At 38.6% G+C, this 17,452-nt stretch overlaps 1 protein-coding gene across 3 annotated transcripts in view; it reads right to left on the reverse strand.

The window, feature by feature from the left end:
- The window catches only part of TXNDC16 (thioredoxin domain containing 16), a 101,686-nt gene that overhangs the window by 68,448 nt on the left and 15,786 nt on the right, over positions 1 to 17,452 (reverse strand). For all 3 annotated transcript variants that reach the window (XM_014592439.2, XM_027776633.1, XM_006160541.3), the window contains exon 6: positions 2,826 to 2,947. In XM_014592439.2, coding sequence (XP_014447925.1) covers positions 2,826 to 2,947 — 122 coding nt within the window. The remainder of the gene's footprint in view (positions 1 to 2,825; positions 2,948 to 17,452) is intronic.

Consider the following 17,452-nt stretch of genomic DNA (forward strand, 5'->3'; position numbering starts at 1 on the left):
GAGGATCACGGTGTGATCAGGTTCTATGGAAGGGGTTTTTCTCTGTGTGTGTGTGCATCGGTGCACACACACATGTGCACACATATATATACAATCTATCCTGAATGAAAAACAAAACAATACCAAAAAAATATGCTTCTTAAAAAATTATTCTTGGTGGCCAATAGATAGTATGGAGGTTAAGGCATCTGGATCCCACCATGGCCGACTTCACAGTTTGAATCCCAGACCCAGTGGCTTGAAAATCACACCAGACATGTGTGGATATTTGCCCAAAATCCCAAGGGAAGAATGGAAGAGAATGGGTTGCAGTGAAAAGATACTGCAGTGTGGTCATCCATAGGTGGTGATTTCTCACTTTCTCTCTCTCTCTCTCTCTCTCTCTCTCTCTCTCTCTCTCTAAGCACACATACTGCAAAAGTTATTTTCAGGCCAACCTGCTTCTTGGTGGTTATCTGAGTTGGATCCCACATGGCTGACTGTGGGATTTAAGTCCCTTCCCAGAAGCCTGAAATATACACCAGGTGCATGTGCATGCATACCCAAAATCCCAAAAGGAAAAAGAAATGGAAGAGAATGTATTATAACATGACTTGCCCCTTGGAGGGGTAAGGTGCTTTTTGCTCCCCTCACCCAACTTTGGTGAGTACACATACCCTTTGGTAAACTTTAAATTTTTTTTTAAATTTATTCTCTTCATCCATTTTTCTTGCAGCCACAACCCCATTTCCTCCTTCCTGTAAGAGCCAAACATTTCAAAGGAGCATCTATTTTCACAGATGCCAGTTGCTGTCTACCCATTCTCTCTCATATCCTTCCTAATAAATGTTTTACTCCTACCAATCTACAAAAACTGCATATGTCAAGGTTACGAAGAATTTCCATGTTACTAAACATAATGGTTGACTGGCAGTTCTTAGCTCAATTACCCTGCCAGCATCATATAATACTGATGTTCCTACTCTATACACCTTACTTACAGGGCACTCCCACCCTATTGCCATTTCCTTCTGTGTCTTTAAAGGTTACTCCTCACCTCACTGATCTGTAGATGGTGAAGAATTTAGTCTTTTTCTCTTTTCCATCTTAGAGATCATTAATGATCTCTTCTGGTCCCATAGCTTTATTTCTCAATTTATATCCCTGGTGTATATTGCCAACATAAAATGCAGTATAATAATATCCAACTACCTATTGAGATCTCTATTTGATGTCTACTGGGTATCTCACAAGCATGATGTCAAAAGTGAATTCTAGAGCATCCTCTCCAAACTATCTCATCCACCTTTGTTCTTAGTAACTGTACCTTTTGAGTAGTTTAGGCCAAAACCCCAAAGCCATCCTAGTCTCTGCTTTTCTCACTCCACATGCAGCATGTCAGCAAATTCAGTTAGTACTACCTCCAAAAGTGACTAAAATTCAGATTTATTGCCACTTCCATAGCTAATACCATGCCACTTTACCATCATCTCTTGCCTGCATTATTATAATAACTTCCTAATTTTCTCCCCTATTTGCCCATGCTCCTCCCAATCTATACCAAATATAGCAGCCAGATTGATGATGGTAAAACGCAAGTTAGGGGGGTGGCAGGTGGCGTGGTAGTTAAGGTGCGAGTATCCCACTTGGCCAACCATGGTTCAAGTCACAGACCTGGTAGCTCACCTCTCTGTCTCTCTCTAGTCAAATTAAAGAAATAATAACAAATAAAATAATTATTTCAAAAACATACAAATTGGGGGAGGGGGGTGGCAGCATGTAGCATGGTGGTTACAGTACTAGACTCCCACATGGCCAAACATGGTTGGATCATGGTTCAAGTCTCAGACCTGGTGGCTTACTTTCTCTCTCTCTCTCTCTCTCTCTCTTTCTCTCTCTCTCTGGTGAGCACATGTGCCCTATAGCAAATTAAAATTATAATACTAATAAATAAAATTTTAAAATAAATAATTCTTCAGGAAAAAATGACAAGTCAGGACCGTCTGGTTCTGCTATGGCAGTGTAAGCCCCCTATAGCTCATCTCTTTCTCTACTGGTAACTACAGGCTGTATAAAACACAACCTGTGACCCTGGAAAGTAAACAAAACAGACAGATTATGGAGTAGTATATTTTACAAACATACTATGTTCCGTGGATTGCCAAGTAGTCAGCACCCATTATAAAAACTGAGGTTGTGGGAACCAGCAGTTAGCGTAATGGCTATGTCGCTGGACTCCCACGTAGTCGACCATGGTTCGCATTCCAGACCCGGTGGCTTAAAACTCACGCCGGGCGTGTGTGTGCGTGCCCAAAATCCTGAGAGGAGAACGGAGGAGAAGGGATTACGGCATGACCATCACTCCTGGGAGATGATTTCTCGCTTTCTGTCTCTAATGTCTCTCTCTGTCTGGCGAGCGCACACGCCCTATAGCGAAAATCTCTCAAAAAAAAAAAAAAACTGAGGTTGTCAGAAAAGATTTTATTTCATCAAACATTTTGCACTACTGTGATTTATAACCACTGAGAAATAAAAGTCCTAAAAGTGTAACGATTGCTAATTATTATTAATTTGTTAATAAAACGTTCATAAACTTCCTTACCACAAAACTAGATATTGCTCAAAACGGTGCTATCAAAACCAGGTTTAAGTTGTCAAGTATTTTTTTTTCCAGTCACAAATAACAAATACCAAAACAAATAAGAAAACCACACAGTCAGCAATACCTATCAAATAATAGGAAGCTTTAAATGTATTACATTAAGATTGCGGTCATAAAACACACTATTTTTAGGTACTTCAACATGGAGGCACAGCAAAGACTAAAGCAAAATGTCAATATATACCTTGCGTTCCAATGGCTCGTACATATGAAAATACAATATCTGCTTTTCCTTTCAGAGAGTTTTCTGTATTCTGAAGGTCTTCCTGGGTGGTAACATATTTCACTTCATTAAAAAGAAGAGCACTAAAATAAACAGATAAAATTAGCAGGAAAATAGCTGGCATGTATTTAGTTACATAATATATATTTTTATTAAATGAAAAATCTAATTAAAAAAGAAATTTAACTCTTTTGAAAAAAATATCAGTGGTAAGAACCTAAGCATTTTAATAATACTGAATTAAAATCACTCTCCAGATCATTTGTCTACCCTGGGGAATGTCACCCAGGGACAGTTGTGAGAAATGGTACTCATTCTCCAACACAACCACAACCACCTCAAAATATTTAAGCTGCATTTCTAACACCCTAGTCCGGCCAAATAAATCCTTACAAATCTCTCAGCCTTGAATACATTTGAGTCCTTAACACGTCTAAATTGTAGGCTTCTTCTCACACCCTATAAAACTCTACATGACCTAGACCTTTTCCACCTCTCCGACCTCATTTTGTTCTACCATTCTTCATGTCTACCACCCTGTAGGCACACCTCAGGGGCTCTGCACATCTGGTTCTCCTTGCTGGAAATGATTCCCTTTGTTCCATCTCATACATCTGGTCTCAATGTATCACCTCAAAGGCTTCTATGTTGGTTCTATTTGGTTAGCCTGTAACATTTCCTCTCGTTTCACCATTTGATGCCTTCATAGCACTTATTAAAACTTGTAATTATTTATGTATTTACTTGATTATCCCCACCTCTCTTATTAGATTGTTATCTTCTTGATTCATGGAGCTTACATCACCATATCTATAGTAACTTAGAATACAGCTCTGTACACTGAAAATAATTGATAAACAATTGTTTAATGAATGGAAGCTAAAATTCCAATCCAGGTCTCTGACGTTAAGGCCAAGACGTCCTAAATTACATAATTATAGACCACCTACAAATGGGAAGTGAGGATGGGGTGGGGGCAGCAGATGTATAGCGGTTAAGGCACTGGACTCTCACATAGCCAACCATAGTTCGAGTTCTGAATCCAGTGGCTTGAAACTCACATAGGTATGGGTATGTGTGTGCCTCAAATCCAGAAAAGAGAATGGAAGAAAAGGGATTGTGGCATGGCCATCCCCCCACTGGGGGAGGGGGGAGGTGATTTTTCACTTTCTCTCTATATCACTCCAGCAAGTACACATGCCCTATAGCAAAAATCTTTCCGAAAATAAATAAATAAACAAAAAAATGGGAAACCAGGTGGAAGAAGTGACTAGAAGTCTCAGTAGCAATCTGGGCTGACTACTTATATATTTTGGCTAGTGAGTACAGAATTAACCTTGAATTACTTCAAAACAGTTGTGAGAGTCAACCTAGTAAACTTAATTGGACCACCATGTAAACTCTAGGCTGGAAAATTACACTCATCCATTGACCTTTATTGTTGTAGGAGCTCCAATCTATTTGCTTTAGAGATCAAATCTGGGCTATAAATCTTCCTCAACCTTTTTTTAAAATAAAGACTTATAAATTCATAAAAACCCATGTTTATTGGGCACTTACCACATGTCAGGCACAGTACTGAGCACTTTGTAAGTAGTGGCAATTAATCAGTTTTGGGGCTGCCCAGCTCTGAATTCCTTTTTTGCTCTGGGAAGCCCCAATTTTCTAAGTTTTCATGGTGGGCAGAATCCAAGTTCTCTCATAAAGATTGACTGATACAACTCAATAATCCCATTCTTTGGTATTTACCCAAAGGACAGGAATAGACTCAGTCAGAAAGACACTTACACATCCACATTTATTGCAGCATTATTCACAATTGCTAAGACTTGGAGCCAACCTAAATGTCCAAGAACTGATGAAAAGATTGAAAAATTGACACATACACACTATAGAATATTATTCCAACATAGGGCAAAACAAGACCCTACCATTTGACATAAAGTGGATGAATATAGAAGATTTAATGCTAAGGGAAGTAAACCAGACTATGAAAGACAAACACTGTATATCCTCACTCAATATACACTAAATGTTTGCATTCTACAGCAGAAATTGAAAGATCCACAGCTATAATTGTAGAAAAGGCAAGTGTGCATACAAAAACTGTTTGGGAGAGGAATGGATGGTAGAGGACAGCTGGGAGGGTTTCAGGAAAAAAAAACTTATCAGATACAAGACTGGAAACTTCTCTTTTGAAAATTATATTTATGGTAATATCCTTGATTTGATTATCACATACTCCATGCATTCCTTGAAAAATATTTTGTGTTTATAAAGAGTACAATGATTGAATATAAATAACAAATCATAAGATTTAAAGCAAACAAACAAAAAAAGCCTGGGGTCAGTAGGTGGCATGGTGATTGGTGGTTGAGGGCGCAGGACTCCCACATGGCCAACTACAGTTTAAGTCCTGGACCTTGAGTCACGCTTTCTCACTTCCCTTCTCTTTCTTACTCTGTCCCTCTCTAGTCAAATTAAAATAAATAAATAAATAAATAAATAAATAAACAAAGTTAAATAAAATAATTTTTAAAAAAAGCTAACTGATAATATCATAAACTTGCTTTTCTAGGCTTTTGTCACAAGGTATGGCTGTATGATCCAGAATCACTGACCTGAGATTCTGAATTAGAAGCAAGTGGTGAAAAAAGAAACCAGGAAGAGTGGACAATCATTTCAAGAAACAGTGTCAATAACAATCAGTTCTAAAGGTATTAGTGACAACGTTAATCATAGCCCCAGTAAAAGCAAAGAGAGCTGTGGCAACCAATGCCAGGTAATAATGCAGCAGCCCTCCCCAGACTAGTTAGTTCTGTGTCAAGATTTTGACTGATGGCCTGGCAGGTGGCATGGTGGTTGAGGTCCTGGACTCCCACAGACCCAAATGTGGTTCAAGTCCTGGAACTGACAATCACAACAAATAAATAAATGCTTAAAAAAAATTTTTTTTTAAATTTTTGACTGAAATCCTGAGCTGTATAAGCTTAAAGTCCAGTTCTCTAGCCCTTCCAGCAAGGCCAAGATTTTCTGTATCTATTCCAAATACTTTCCTGCTTAAGCAGTCAGATCCAGATTCCAGGGCTGATATCTAAGAATCCTTAGCCAATGCATTCTGCCTTGCTTAATTTTCATGGCAACCATCTGAGATCAGTGCTGTCATTAACCCCATTTTGAAGATAAGGTCATAGAGCTTAGCGAGGTTATCCTGCCTAATGTCCCAAAGCTCGTTACGTAGTCATTATCCATGAGATAATAATATCTCAAACTAATGACATTCATAATCTAATGATCTCTGTGATTTTTCCCCAGTGGCTTCCTAACTTTAATATATCCTTTAATATGTTAATTTCCAGAATATAAAGACATCTAAGGATATCAAGGATCCATTCCACAAGCCTGCACTTCTTCACTCCAATCCTAACAGAAATGGGTTAAAAGAAAAAAATCTCTCTTGGGATTTCCTCCTTCTAATAATGGGGCAACAAAGCCTGGGGCCAGTCTGACTAGGAAGCTCTTCCTGTTAGAGAAAGGCCTTCCTTGTCTTTGGTATGATTTTGCTGAAACTCTCCTGTCATATCCATTAGGTAGATATAATATATGGCCAAGAATTGAGTGGGTGCCTGATAGAAAAGGCATAGAGTCTACCTGCCCTTACTTTTTTTTTTTTTAATTCAGCCAAAGATCTACAATGCGGTCCAAAAATAATGTTTTCTATGCAAAACAAAAATTACTAAGAATTCTTCAAAATTCTCCATCTGATATAGTTTTAGGTACTTAACGTGTGAAATAAAGAGAAAAGGAAACATGTACAAAATATCTGAGCCTCTTACCACTTCCTTTGTTTCTTTCTCCTATAGAGACCATACTACTTTAAGCCTTGAAAGGTCAAGAGTAGGTTAATATAAAAGTATTCTAGCCAGATCACATGCCTTATATGTAAAATGCCAAGCATACAGCTCAGCCTTCATTCATGCTAATTTTTTTAATTTTATTATTTTCATAATCTTGTTTAAATTACGTTAAATCACATATATCTTTACAGTGTATTACATTTTTTTCCTTGCATATCAGTCAAGACATTACTATCCACATCATCATCATCTAATAGCTTTTCATTATTTTTTCCAGATTGTTATTATTATTATTCTCATTATATTTTTGAACATTCAATCACTATATATCATTTTGCTTGTAAAAAGAATTTACCCAACATGAAATACTTCTAATACTTCTCAGACTAGTCCGGTTGAGAACACTATACATGTTATCATCAACAGGCAATAAACCATTTTTGTGTCCCACTAATGTCATGCCTCTCTATTTGTTCTCTTGCTATCCTTCTCTATCCTCTTCCCCTCTTCTGGCCCATTCCGTACTGTCTTCAGCACCCCTAACTATTTTCACTGCTTTTATGCTCCTCAATATTCTGATCTCTACCATAGAGTGCGGATAGTCAGTATGTATTAAGTGGATACACACAATATCTTTTTTTCATATCCTGGCTTGCTTCACCCAGCTAGATCCTCCATATCTAACCACTTCCTAGCAAATGCCAGGGTCTTATTGTTTTTTATGGCTCTGTAGTATTCCATAGAATACCTGCCTCTACTTTTAAAGTCTTTTTGCAGAAAGAGACCATTTTTATATTCTATTTCAAACATTATCTAAATTCTAAAAAATCCCATAAAAAAAGGCTACATTCTCATTTACAATACCAAAACCAAGAGAAAAAGAGATAGTGAGCAAGACAGAGAGAAAGACTTTCACCTAAATTAATTAAATGATAACTAGGCAGATTCATATATAAAATGAAATGTCCCAAAGTCTTTTATTAAGTATTTTCTAAATTAATACATTTTAAAAAGATAAATAAAAGGTAGATACCACCTCTGAAATGTGAAACTATCAGTTTTTAGTCTTTGTCATACATTGTATATTTTCCTACTAGTTTACTTCTTATAAAATGCTTATCACTAGAAACAATCTTATGGGCTTATTTATAACTTCACAGGATTTCAGCTCACATTTTTTTATAATTTTATTCATTCATTCATTTATTTTAATTTGACCATAGAGAGATAGAGAGAGAGGGAAAGTGAGAAAGGAAGCCACCAGGGCCAGGACACGAACTTTGGTTGGCTATGTGGGAGTGTCCAGTGCCTCAACCATCACGCCACTTGCTGGCCCCACAGCTCCCGTTTTTAACAACCAAAAAGTGAAGCTTACCAATTCATCATTCACCAATCCAATATTTATTTAGCATTTAATGCATGCACGTGCCAGACCACACACTGATAGAAACACTGTGTGTGTGTGTGTGTGTGTGTGTGTGTGTGTGTGTACATATATAAAAGGTCACAGTTTGGAGATATAACCATTAATACTAATTAACATAGAGGTGCGAATTATTAAATCCAAGACAAGTAATTTTTTATTACATTTTTACAGTAAAAAGTGTATCACTATCAAATAGGAATCCATATGACAATACTAAGTAGGAACAATGTGATACAGATAAAAGAATGAGCAATAGCACAATGCATTTTAAAGATGGGACTAGCACGGGTACAACTCAGAAGTTTTAGAGGAAGGCATCTTTAAAATTAACTTTCCCCAGAGATTATACAGCAACATCAGCTAAAAACTTAATACTTAAGCTCTGCAATAATGTGCTAATGAATAAAATCGTAGCAGAAACTACGATAGTTGAAAAATGATTCCTGTAGGGCTAGCAGGTGGCATAATGGTTAAGGTGCTAGACTCCCATGTGGCCAACCGCAATTCAAGTCCTAGACCTGGTGACTTGCTTTCTCATTTTCCTTCTTTCTCTTTTTGTCTCCCCCTGGTAAGTGCATATGCCCTACAGCAAATTAAATAATAGTAAGTAATAAAAAAATTAATTATATACATAATTCTTTTTAAAAAGTGATTCTGGTAGTATTTGAAGTTTATATTACCATGAGTAGCATATTAAGAGGAAAGAAACCTATTTTCTGGCAAAATTCTGTCACAACATCAAGTACCACATATTAAAGAAGAATTAATGAGATTTCACTGTTTCTTAGTGGATAGTCTTTCCTTTTTTGCATCATTTGACAATTTTTTAGGAATAACAATGAGCAAGTAAAGAATGACCTTTCTTTGCAACTGCTTCCTATTATTAGTAAATGTTCCCAACTGTCACAGTATGACCTCACATGAATTTACTTTTTTTTTTTTTTGAGAGGTTTTTGCTATAGGGCATGTGCACTCACCAGAAAGACAGAATGAAACAGAGACAGAAAGCAATAAAACTCACGCTCAAACTGTAGTCGACTACATGGGAGTCTAGCGACATAGCTGGTCCCCGACATGAATTTACTTTTAATTTCTTATCTATAAAATGAAATTTCCTACATTTAATATATTTTTTAAATTACTTTTATCTAACATTATTTATTTTAAAAAATTTGACCAGAGGGGGACAGAACAAGAGATAGATAGCAAGCAAGAGAGAGAGAGAGAGGAAAGTGAGAAAGCAAGCCGCAAGGTCCAGGACTCGAATCGTGGTCAGCCATGCAGGAGTGCAGTGCCCTTAACCACCACGCTACCTGCAGGCCTCCATTTAATATATTTAAAAAGAAAGATTTGTTTTAGTTGTTGATCCATTTTACCTATTGCTCTAACATTTGTAAAGCAGTGGGTAAAATCCATAATATAATTTCACATGTGTTACCTTATTTGATCTTCCAAATAATCTCGTGAGATTGCAACATAAAGATGAGGAAAACTACCAATCAAAAATACATATTTGGGGTCAGTGGATGGCATGAAGGTTAAGGAAGCTGAATCCCACATGGCCAACCCAATAGTTTGAGTACTGGACCTGGACCTGGAGACGAGAACTGCACCGGGCGTGTGTGCATGTGAGCCTAAAGTCCAGAGAGGAGAATGGAGGAGAAGGGGCTGCAGCAAGGCTATCCCTCCAGGGGTGATTTCTCTGTCTTTCTCTCTCTCTCTCTTCAGCAGACACACACACCCTAAAGCAAGCTGGAAAAAAACAAAAAGGAACAGTGTGAAGAAGAAGAGGTGAGAGCAACCCCCAGACTGACCAAATCCTGCAAGCTGCTGCATCCTCCGCATCCAGCGCCTACATCCTGCCGTGGTCGCCACCATGCCCAAGAGAAAGGCTGAAGGGGATGCTAAAGGAGATAAAGCCAAGGTGAAGGACGAACCACAGAGAAGATCTGCAAGGTTGTCTGTGAAACTTGCTCCTCCAAAGCCACAGTCCAAGCCTAAAAAGGCCCCTGCAAAGAAGGGAGAGAAGGTACCCAAAGGGGGAACCAGCAGTTAGCATAATGGCTATGTCGCTGGACTCCCACATAGTCGACCGCGGTTCGCGTCCTAGACCCGGTGGCTTAAAAAACTCACACCGGGCACGTGTGCGTATGTGCCCAAGATCCCAAGAGGAGAATGGAGGAGAAGAGAATGCGGCGTGACCATCCCCCCTGGGGGGTGATTTCTCGCTTTCTGTCTCTATGTCTCTCTCTGTCTGTCTGGCGAGCGCATGCGCCCTATAGCGAAAAACCTCTCCCAAAAAAAAAAAAAGAAGGTACCCAAAGGAAAAAAGGGAAAAGCTGATGCTGGCAAGGATGGGAATAACCCTGCAGAAAATGGAGATGCCAAAACAGACCAGGCACAGAAAGCTGAAGGTGCTGGAGATGCCAAGTAAAGTGTGTGCATTTTTGATAACTGTACTTCTGGTGACTATACAGTTTGAAATACTATTTTTTATCAAGTTTTCTAAAAGTACAGAATTTTGTTTTATCTTTTTTTTTTTTTTTTTAAGCTATGCTGTTAGCACACAGAACACTTCATTGTTGTTTTTTGGGGAAGGGGCATTTGTCACTAATAGAATGTCTCCGAAGCTAGATTGATTTGGACTACATCTTTCTCTTCTAGTGTTGAGAGACTTCCTCTTGGCTCCCACGAGGAGGGATTTCCTGACACACACAGTGACCTTGGTGCAGATGCCTTGTGGTGTGGAAAACTTAACATTTGTTTTTATGTCTTCTCCCTCTCTGTCTTTAGCATAGACTTAACTCCCTTTAACCAGAGACCTGTGGGGACCTGACCACAGAAAATTGGTTATACCAGTATGTCAGGCAATCTGGACTTTCCAATGACATTGAGATGGCATCCTTCAAAAGAGCAGAGGTTCCTTTTCTATATTGTTGGATCTTCAGGTTGATAATTCTGCCATTTTCATTTCCGAAAGTCAGGGTTGGCTCGTAAAAAGTTGTTAAACAGCATGCTAAATGTGAAATGTCAACCCTCACTCTAAACTTTCCCTCTTCAGAGCATCACATGAAGACTTCATTGGGTTTGATAGTGGCTTTCTGATTTTGGTACTCCATTGAAGAAAGGAATTTGAAAGTTGAATACTGTTAACGATTGTCTGCCCATGTCCTGCCCGAAATACCATGATTGTTTATGAAAAGTGTCTTTAATAAAGCTGGATACAGTTTGGCTTGGGAGAAAAAAAAAAAAAGATATATTACTCAGATCACATGATAGGAGGAAAAAAATGGAGACTCAAATACTTAGTAAACCCTGGCTTCTTCACATATCATACAACCTTCTAATCTAACATTCTAAACTAATGCTGAGATCATACAATAGGTCCCTCAATCTTCTATACCACACCTTTAACTTGTTTCAAGCTGGTTAGATATATGGTCTTTCCAGTGGACAAATAAAGATTTGCTGTTACTTTACTATCCCTTCCTAAGCATTATCCTTCTTAAACCCATCTAAAGGTCATGAAGTAAAATTTTGCCCAAAGAATTAAAAAACAAAACAAATAAAAATTCCACTTTACAAGTTTGACTGGTAAATAACTTTTGAATCAAGGCTGGCACAACCATGCAGTGGTTAGGTGCTGCACAGAGGAAGCTAGAGTCCACATGGCCACCTGGGATTTGAATACAGACCCCACTGGCTTCACACCAGCTGCACACACACATGCCCAGGACCCTGTGGGATGAAAAACTGGAAAAGAACTGCAGCATGACAAGGCCCTGTCCGATACCCGCTTTCTCATTTTCTCTCTCATACTCATGCACACATCCACTAGCATTAAAAAAAATAAAGAAGAAGAATTTTTAGACTATAAAACCAAGTTCTTATTCTGAACTTATATTTATTTTGCCAATTAGTAATACTTTTATAAGCTCTTATATTCCACAGGAAAAGATAACACCGTTCTTAAGAGGCAAAGAATAGATGTGCTAGAGATTGATAATTTTGAAGTTATTCTTCTTCAAAGCCCACTGTATAGGCAGGTATAAGCATCTAACTCACTCCATCCCTTTGTGGAGAACTGAAAGTGAGGAACTAGCACTTCATGTTACTCTGCTGTTTCTGCTATGAGATTTGACCTCTAATTCATAAAACGTGTGTGTGTGTATGTTTGTGTGTGTACATGTATGTGTCTAAGTAATATGCACAGACATGAGTAGGGTAACAACTCAGACCCTTTATGTAGCCCCTTTCTACATAAATGGTATTACGATATACCCTAACCACTTGATTTATTTCACTTAATATATCACAGAAAATCAATGAGAAAAAGATTTCATAGACCAAAAATTTGGTATGTGTGTGTATAACTTTTAAAAGTTTATTTATTTCATGAGAGAGAGAGTGAGAGAGGGCACAGCCCAACAGGGTCTTAATGCCATTATCCACCCCCCAGCCTTCAATCAGCCCCAGATCATGTACAAGTGCATGCCTGGCATATTCAGGAGGCCTCTAGACTTGAACTAGGAACCTTCCCATGTAGGATTGCCTCACAGAGCACCACGTTTTACCACTGCACTGTCTGGCCCCCAAGTCAGTATATTTATAATCTAGGATGTTTTGTTAACATTTTAAATAGCTTATGATAAATCACTATATAATTGTCCATAATGATCCCAAACTATAAAATTTGTAAATAATCAGTGTAAAGGTTACCCTAAGTTTATACTTGTTACCAACTAAACCCACTTGTATTTTTCTATATTCTGAATACATGAAATTATCTAAAACCTTGATCTTTTGGGGCCAACACATAGTGTGGTGATTAAGGCACTGGACCCCTACATGGCTGACCACAGTTCAAGTTCTGGACCTGGAGGTTTGCTTTCCTACTTTCCCTTTCTCTCTCTGGTCAAATTAAATAGATAATAATGATGAAAATAAATGAAATAAAATAATTATTTAAAAAAAAAAACCTTGACCTTTTATGTTGGCAAAGCAAAGTTCCAGTATAATTGTGGATCACTGGTCTCAATCAGAACATTCTACATAAAGAACAAATTCAAATGCTTAGGAGAAGGAAATAACAGCATGGATTACACATTTTTAAAATGCAAGCCAAATAAAGCAACACAAACATTCTCAAATGCAAGCTTTCAGTTCATGAACAAATGTTTTGAAAACAAACATTAACTACAAATATTTTTCCTCCTTAATTATCAGCTAAGCAGTGGATCTGTGTCAAAAATAACTGACACGTTAGTTGAAATTAATATAATTAATATGTGTGTTGATCAATTTTGTAACTACAGGAAATGCCAGTAATTTTGACTTGCCTACTTAACTACTGCCTAGTAAAATGCAAACTTAGAAGAATTTATATATGACCATACACTTCTTATATGAGATAGGTACACATAGCTCTTAGGTATAGATCTACTAGCAGATAACAATGTATTTTTTTTTTAGAGTTTTTTTGCTATGGGGCGCGTGCGCTCGCCAGACAGAGAGAGACAGAGAGATAGAAAGCGAGAAATCACCCCCCAGGGGGGATGGTCACGCCGCAATCCCTTTTCCTCCATTCTCCTCTCGGGATCCTGGGCACGCACGCACACGCGCCCGGCGTGAGTTTTAAGCCACCGGGTCCGGAACGCAAACCGCGGTTGACTACGTGGGAGTCCAGCGACATAGCCATTACGCTAACTGCTGGGCCCATAATGTATTTTTTAATGGCCAAAGGACACGTGCACTCACCAGAGAGAGAAAGAGAAAGCATCAGCCAGTGGGGCGAGGTAATGCCACAATCTGTTTTCCTCTATTTCTCTAGCCTGTCAGGATTTTGAGCATACATACACATACATGTGCCTTGAGTCTTTCAAGCTTCCAGGGCCAAGAGGTTGGCTATGTGGAACCCAGCTTTCAATGCACAGCCCTGAACTACAGAGCTACAGGGCTAGCCCAACAGTGTCTTAGAAATAAGGATGTATGGCACCAGCAGATGGAGTAATGGTTATGTTGCTGGACTTCCACATAGTAGATGTCGGTTCGAGCCATGGACCTGGTGGCTTAACCCTTAAACTTCACATCCCAGAATATGCCAGGCACACTTTTTCCCATGATCCAAGGCTGGCTAAAGACTGGGGGTGAATCACTGTATCAAGATTTGATTGAGGTGGCTGTCTCTATGTCTCTCACTTGCTCATGGAATAAATAAATAAACTTTTAATAAAAGGACATATCTGATAAGTGACTATTATCAAAAGAATACAAATAACTCTTAAAACTAAATAATAAGACAAATATCTCAATTTTAAAAAGATGCCAAAGACATTAATAGATACCTCACCAAAGTATACAGACAGTACACAAGCACATGAAAATAAGCTCCACATTGTATGTCATCAGAGAAATACAATTGAAACAATGAGATACTACCACACACCTATTACAAAGGCCAAAGTATGGATATTGACTATACTAAATGCCAATGAAAATGTGGAACAACAAGAATGCTCAATGACTGCTGGGATAAATGCAAGATGGTAGTCACTTTGGAAGACAGTTTTATGGCTTCTTACAAAACTAAAATATTTATCATACAGTCCACCAATTAAAATCTATGGCATTTATCCAAAAGAGTTAAAAACATGTCCAGCCTAGCCAGCAGTATGGTGGTTAAGGTTTGCTGAATCCCACATAGTCAACTGTGCAGTTTAAGTCCCAGACTCAGTAGCTTGAAAAACACATCAGAGAGGCAGCAAGTGGTGTGGCAATTAAGATGCTGGACTCCCACATGGCGACCGTGGTTCAAGTCCCAGACCTGACAGCTAGAAATTCACGCTGGGCACATGTGCATGCCCAAAATCCCAGGAGAATGGAGGAGAAGGAATTATGGCACAGTCATCCTCCTGAGAGTATTTCTCACTTTCCCTCACTGTCCCTCTGTATCTCGAGTGAGTACACGCACCCTATAGTCAAAATCTTAAAAGAAAACACACACATCAGGCGCACGTGTGCCCAAAATCCCAAAAGAAAAAGAAATGGAGAAGGGGCTAGATCATGACTAACCCCTATGGAGGGAGGGGTGCTTTTTCTCTGTCTCTCTCTGTCTTTCTCTCTCTGTGTTGCTCTCCAGTAAGCACCCAGTCTCTCTAGCAAATTTAAAAAAAAAAAAAAGTCCACACAAAAACCTGCACATGGATGTATATAACAACTTTATTCATAATTGCCAAAACTTGGAAGCAACCAAAATGTCCTTCAGTGCATGAATGAATAAATAAATTGTGGTACATTTATATAACAGAATATTATTCCACAATAAAAAGAAGTTATTGGGCCAGCAACACGGCCTAGTGGTCAGAACAGCCAGATCCCACATAGCTGACAGAGCAGTTTGAATCCTGGACCCAGAGACTTGAGAAACATCCTGGGCATGTATGGCCAAAACCCCGACAGGAGGGAGAGATGGAAGAGAAGAGACTGCAATTTGACCACTCCCCACTGGGCATGGGGATGCTTCTTCCTCTCCCTCTATCTGTCTCTCTCTAGCAAGTACACACACTCTCTACAAAGAGGGAAAAAAAAAAAACAACAAAACAGTGAGCTATCAAGCTATGAAAAGATGGCGGAATCTTAAATGCATATTTTGAAGTGAAAAAAGCCAATCTGACAACGTTACACACTAAATGATTTCAAATAGATTATATTTTGGAAAAGACAAAACTAAACTATAGAAACAGTGTATAGATCAGTGGTTTCCAGGGGTTGTGAGGATAGAGGGAAGGTTGAAGAGGCAGTGAAGCATAGAGAATTTTAGGGCAGTAAAAATACTCTATACAGAGGACTGTAGATGTCATGGTGTTTAAGGGCACTAGACTCCCACATGGCCGATCGCAGTTCAAATCCCAGACCTGGTGGCTTGCTTTCTTGCTTTCCATCTCTCTCTCTTTCTTCCTCTGTCCCTCTATGGCCAAATTAAAATAAATCAATAAATAAATAAGGTTAAATAAAAAAATAATTCATTAAAAAATACTCTATACACTATAAAAATTGAGCATGTTATTATACATTTGTCCAAACCCAGAGATCATATATCACTAAGAGCGAGCCCTAGCATAAACTACAGACTGTGGCAATGTGTCAATGTAGGTTCACCCCTTTTAACAAATATGCCATTCAGATGGGAGTGAGGGAATCTATGCACATCTAGTAGCAGGAAATAAATGGGAAATTATTAGACCTTCATCTTAATTTTACTGTGAACCTAAACCTGCTCTAAAAACAAGCAAACACACTGCTAGAGAACATATAAGAAAACTTTAACAAAAGTTTTAGGAAGAGAAGAGTCATTCTGAAGGTGTCAATTTCCCCTAAGATGATTTATAAATTTAATGCTGGCAGGATTTATATAGGCAGACAAAGAAACTGAAGTAGTATGATATGGGAAAGAAGGAAAAAAGATGAAGGATTAACTCAAATATCTAGTTTTGCTGACTGTTTACCAAATTAACTATCTCCAAATACAAATTTCACCTAAGCACTATATAGAAAATCCTCTTTGCCATCTCTAGTCTACCTCCCTACATTATACAAAAGCCACACATTGGTTTCTACGTATGCTTACATGCCATAAATTTGTCTCTCATCCACTAGAACATTCTCTCAAATACTAATCTGATCCCATCACTTACCCACCTTCCACTCAATGTTGAGTAGTCATTTGCTAAGGTGGTCAATTGGGACAATGGGTCAACCTAAGAGTAACAATTAAGACTCATTCTTGGGACCAGCAGTTAGCATAATGGCTATGTCACTGGACTCCCATGTAGTCAACCACAGTGATTTCTCGCTTTCTGTCTTTCCAGCGAGCACACGCCCCCCAAAGCAAAAACCTCTAAAAAGGAAAAAAAAAAAAAAAAAAGATTCATTCTCGTTCTGTGACAGTAGGTGAGTTACCAGCTGCACAATGTCGTCTTTTACATCCTGTGGAATGGCAACAGGCAAGGGTCTGATAGATGCAGTACAGAAAAAGGAGTCGCCCCATTCCAGAGAGCCCCAAACAAAAGGCCCCTGACGCTTTATGACCTGGTAGACTTGGGGGAAAAAAAAGGAATCAGGACTCAATGTAGAGAAAAGTGCCTCAACTGAAGATTCCCATAAAGGAGATCTTAGCAGAAGCACCTGAAAAATGCCTTAGCCAAAGTCTCTGATAGGAGGCTTCAAAATGGAGGCACCTGGGCTAGGAATACAGCTATAGCTATGTACATGAGCTGGCCTAAAAGACTAGGTCAGGGAGAGGCCCA

The sequence above is a fragment of the Tupaia chinensis genome, unplaced genomic scaffold (genome assembly GCF_000334495.1).
Source record: "Tupaia chinensis unplaced genomic scaffold, TupChi_1.0 Scaffold000688_1, whole genome shotgun sequence".
NCBI classification, from domain to species: domain Eukaryota; kingdom Metazoa; phylum Chordata; class Mammalia; order Scandentia; family Tupaiidae; genus Tupaia; species Tupaia belangeri.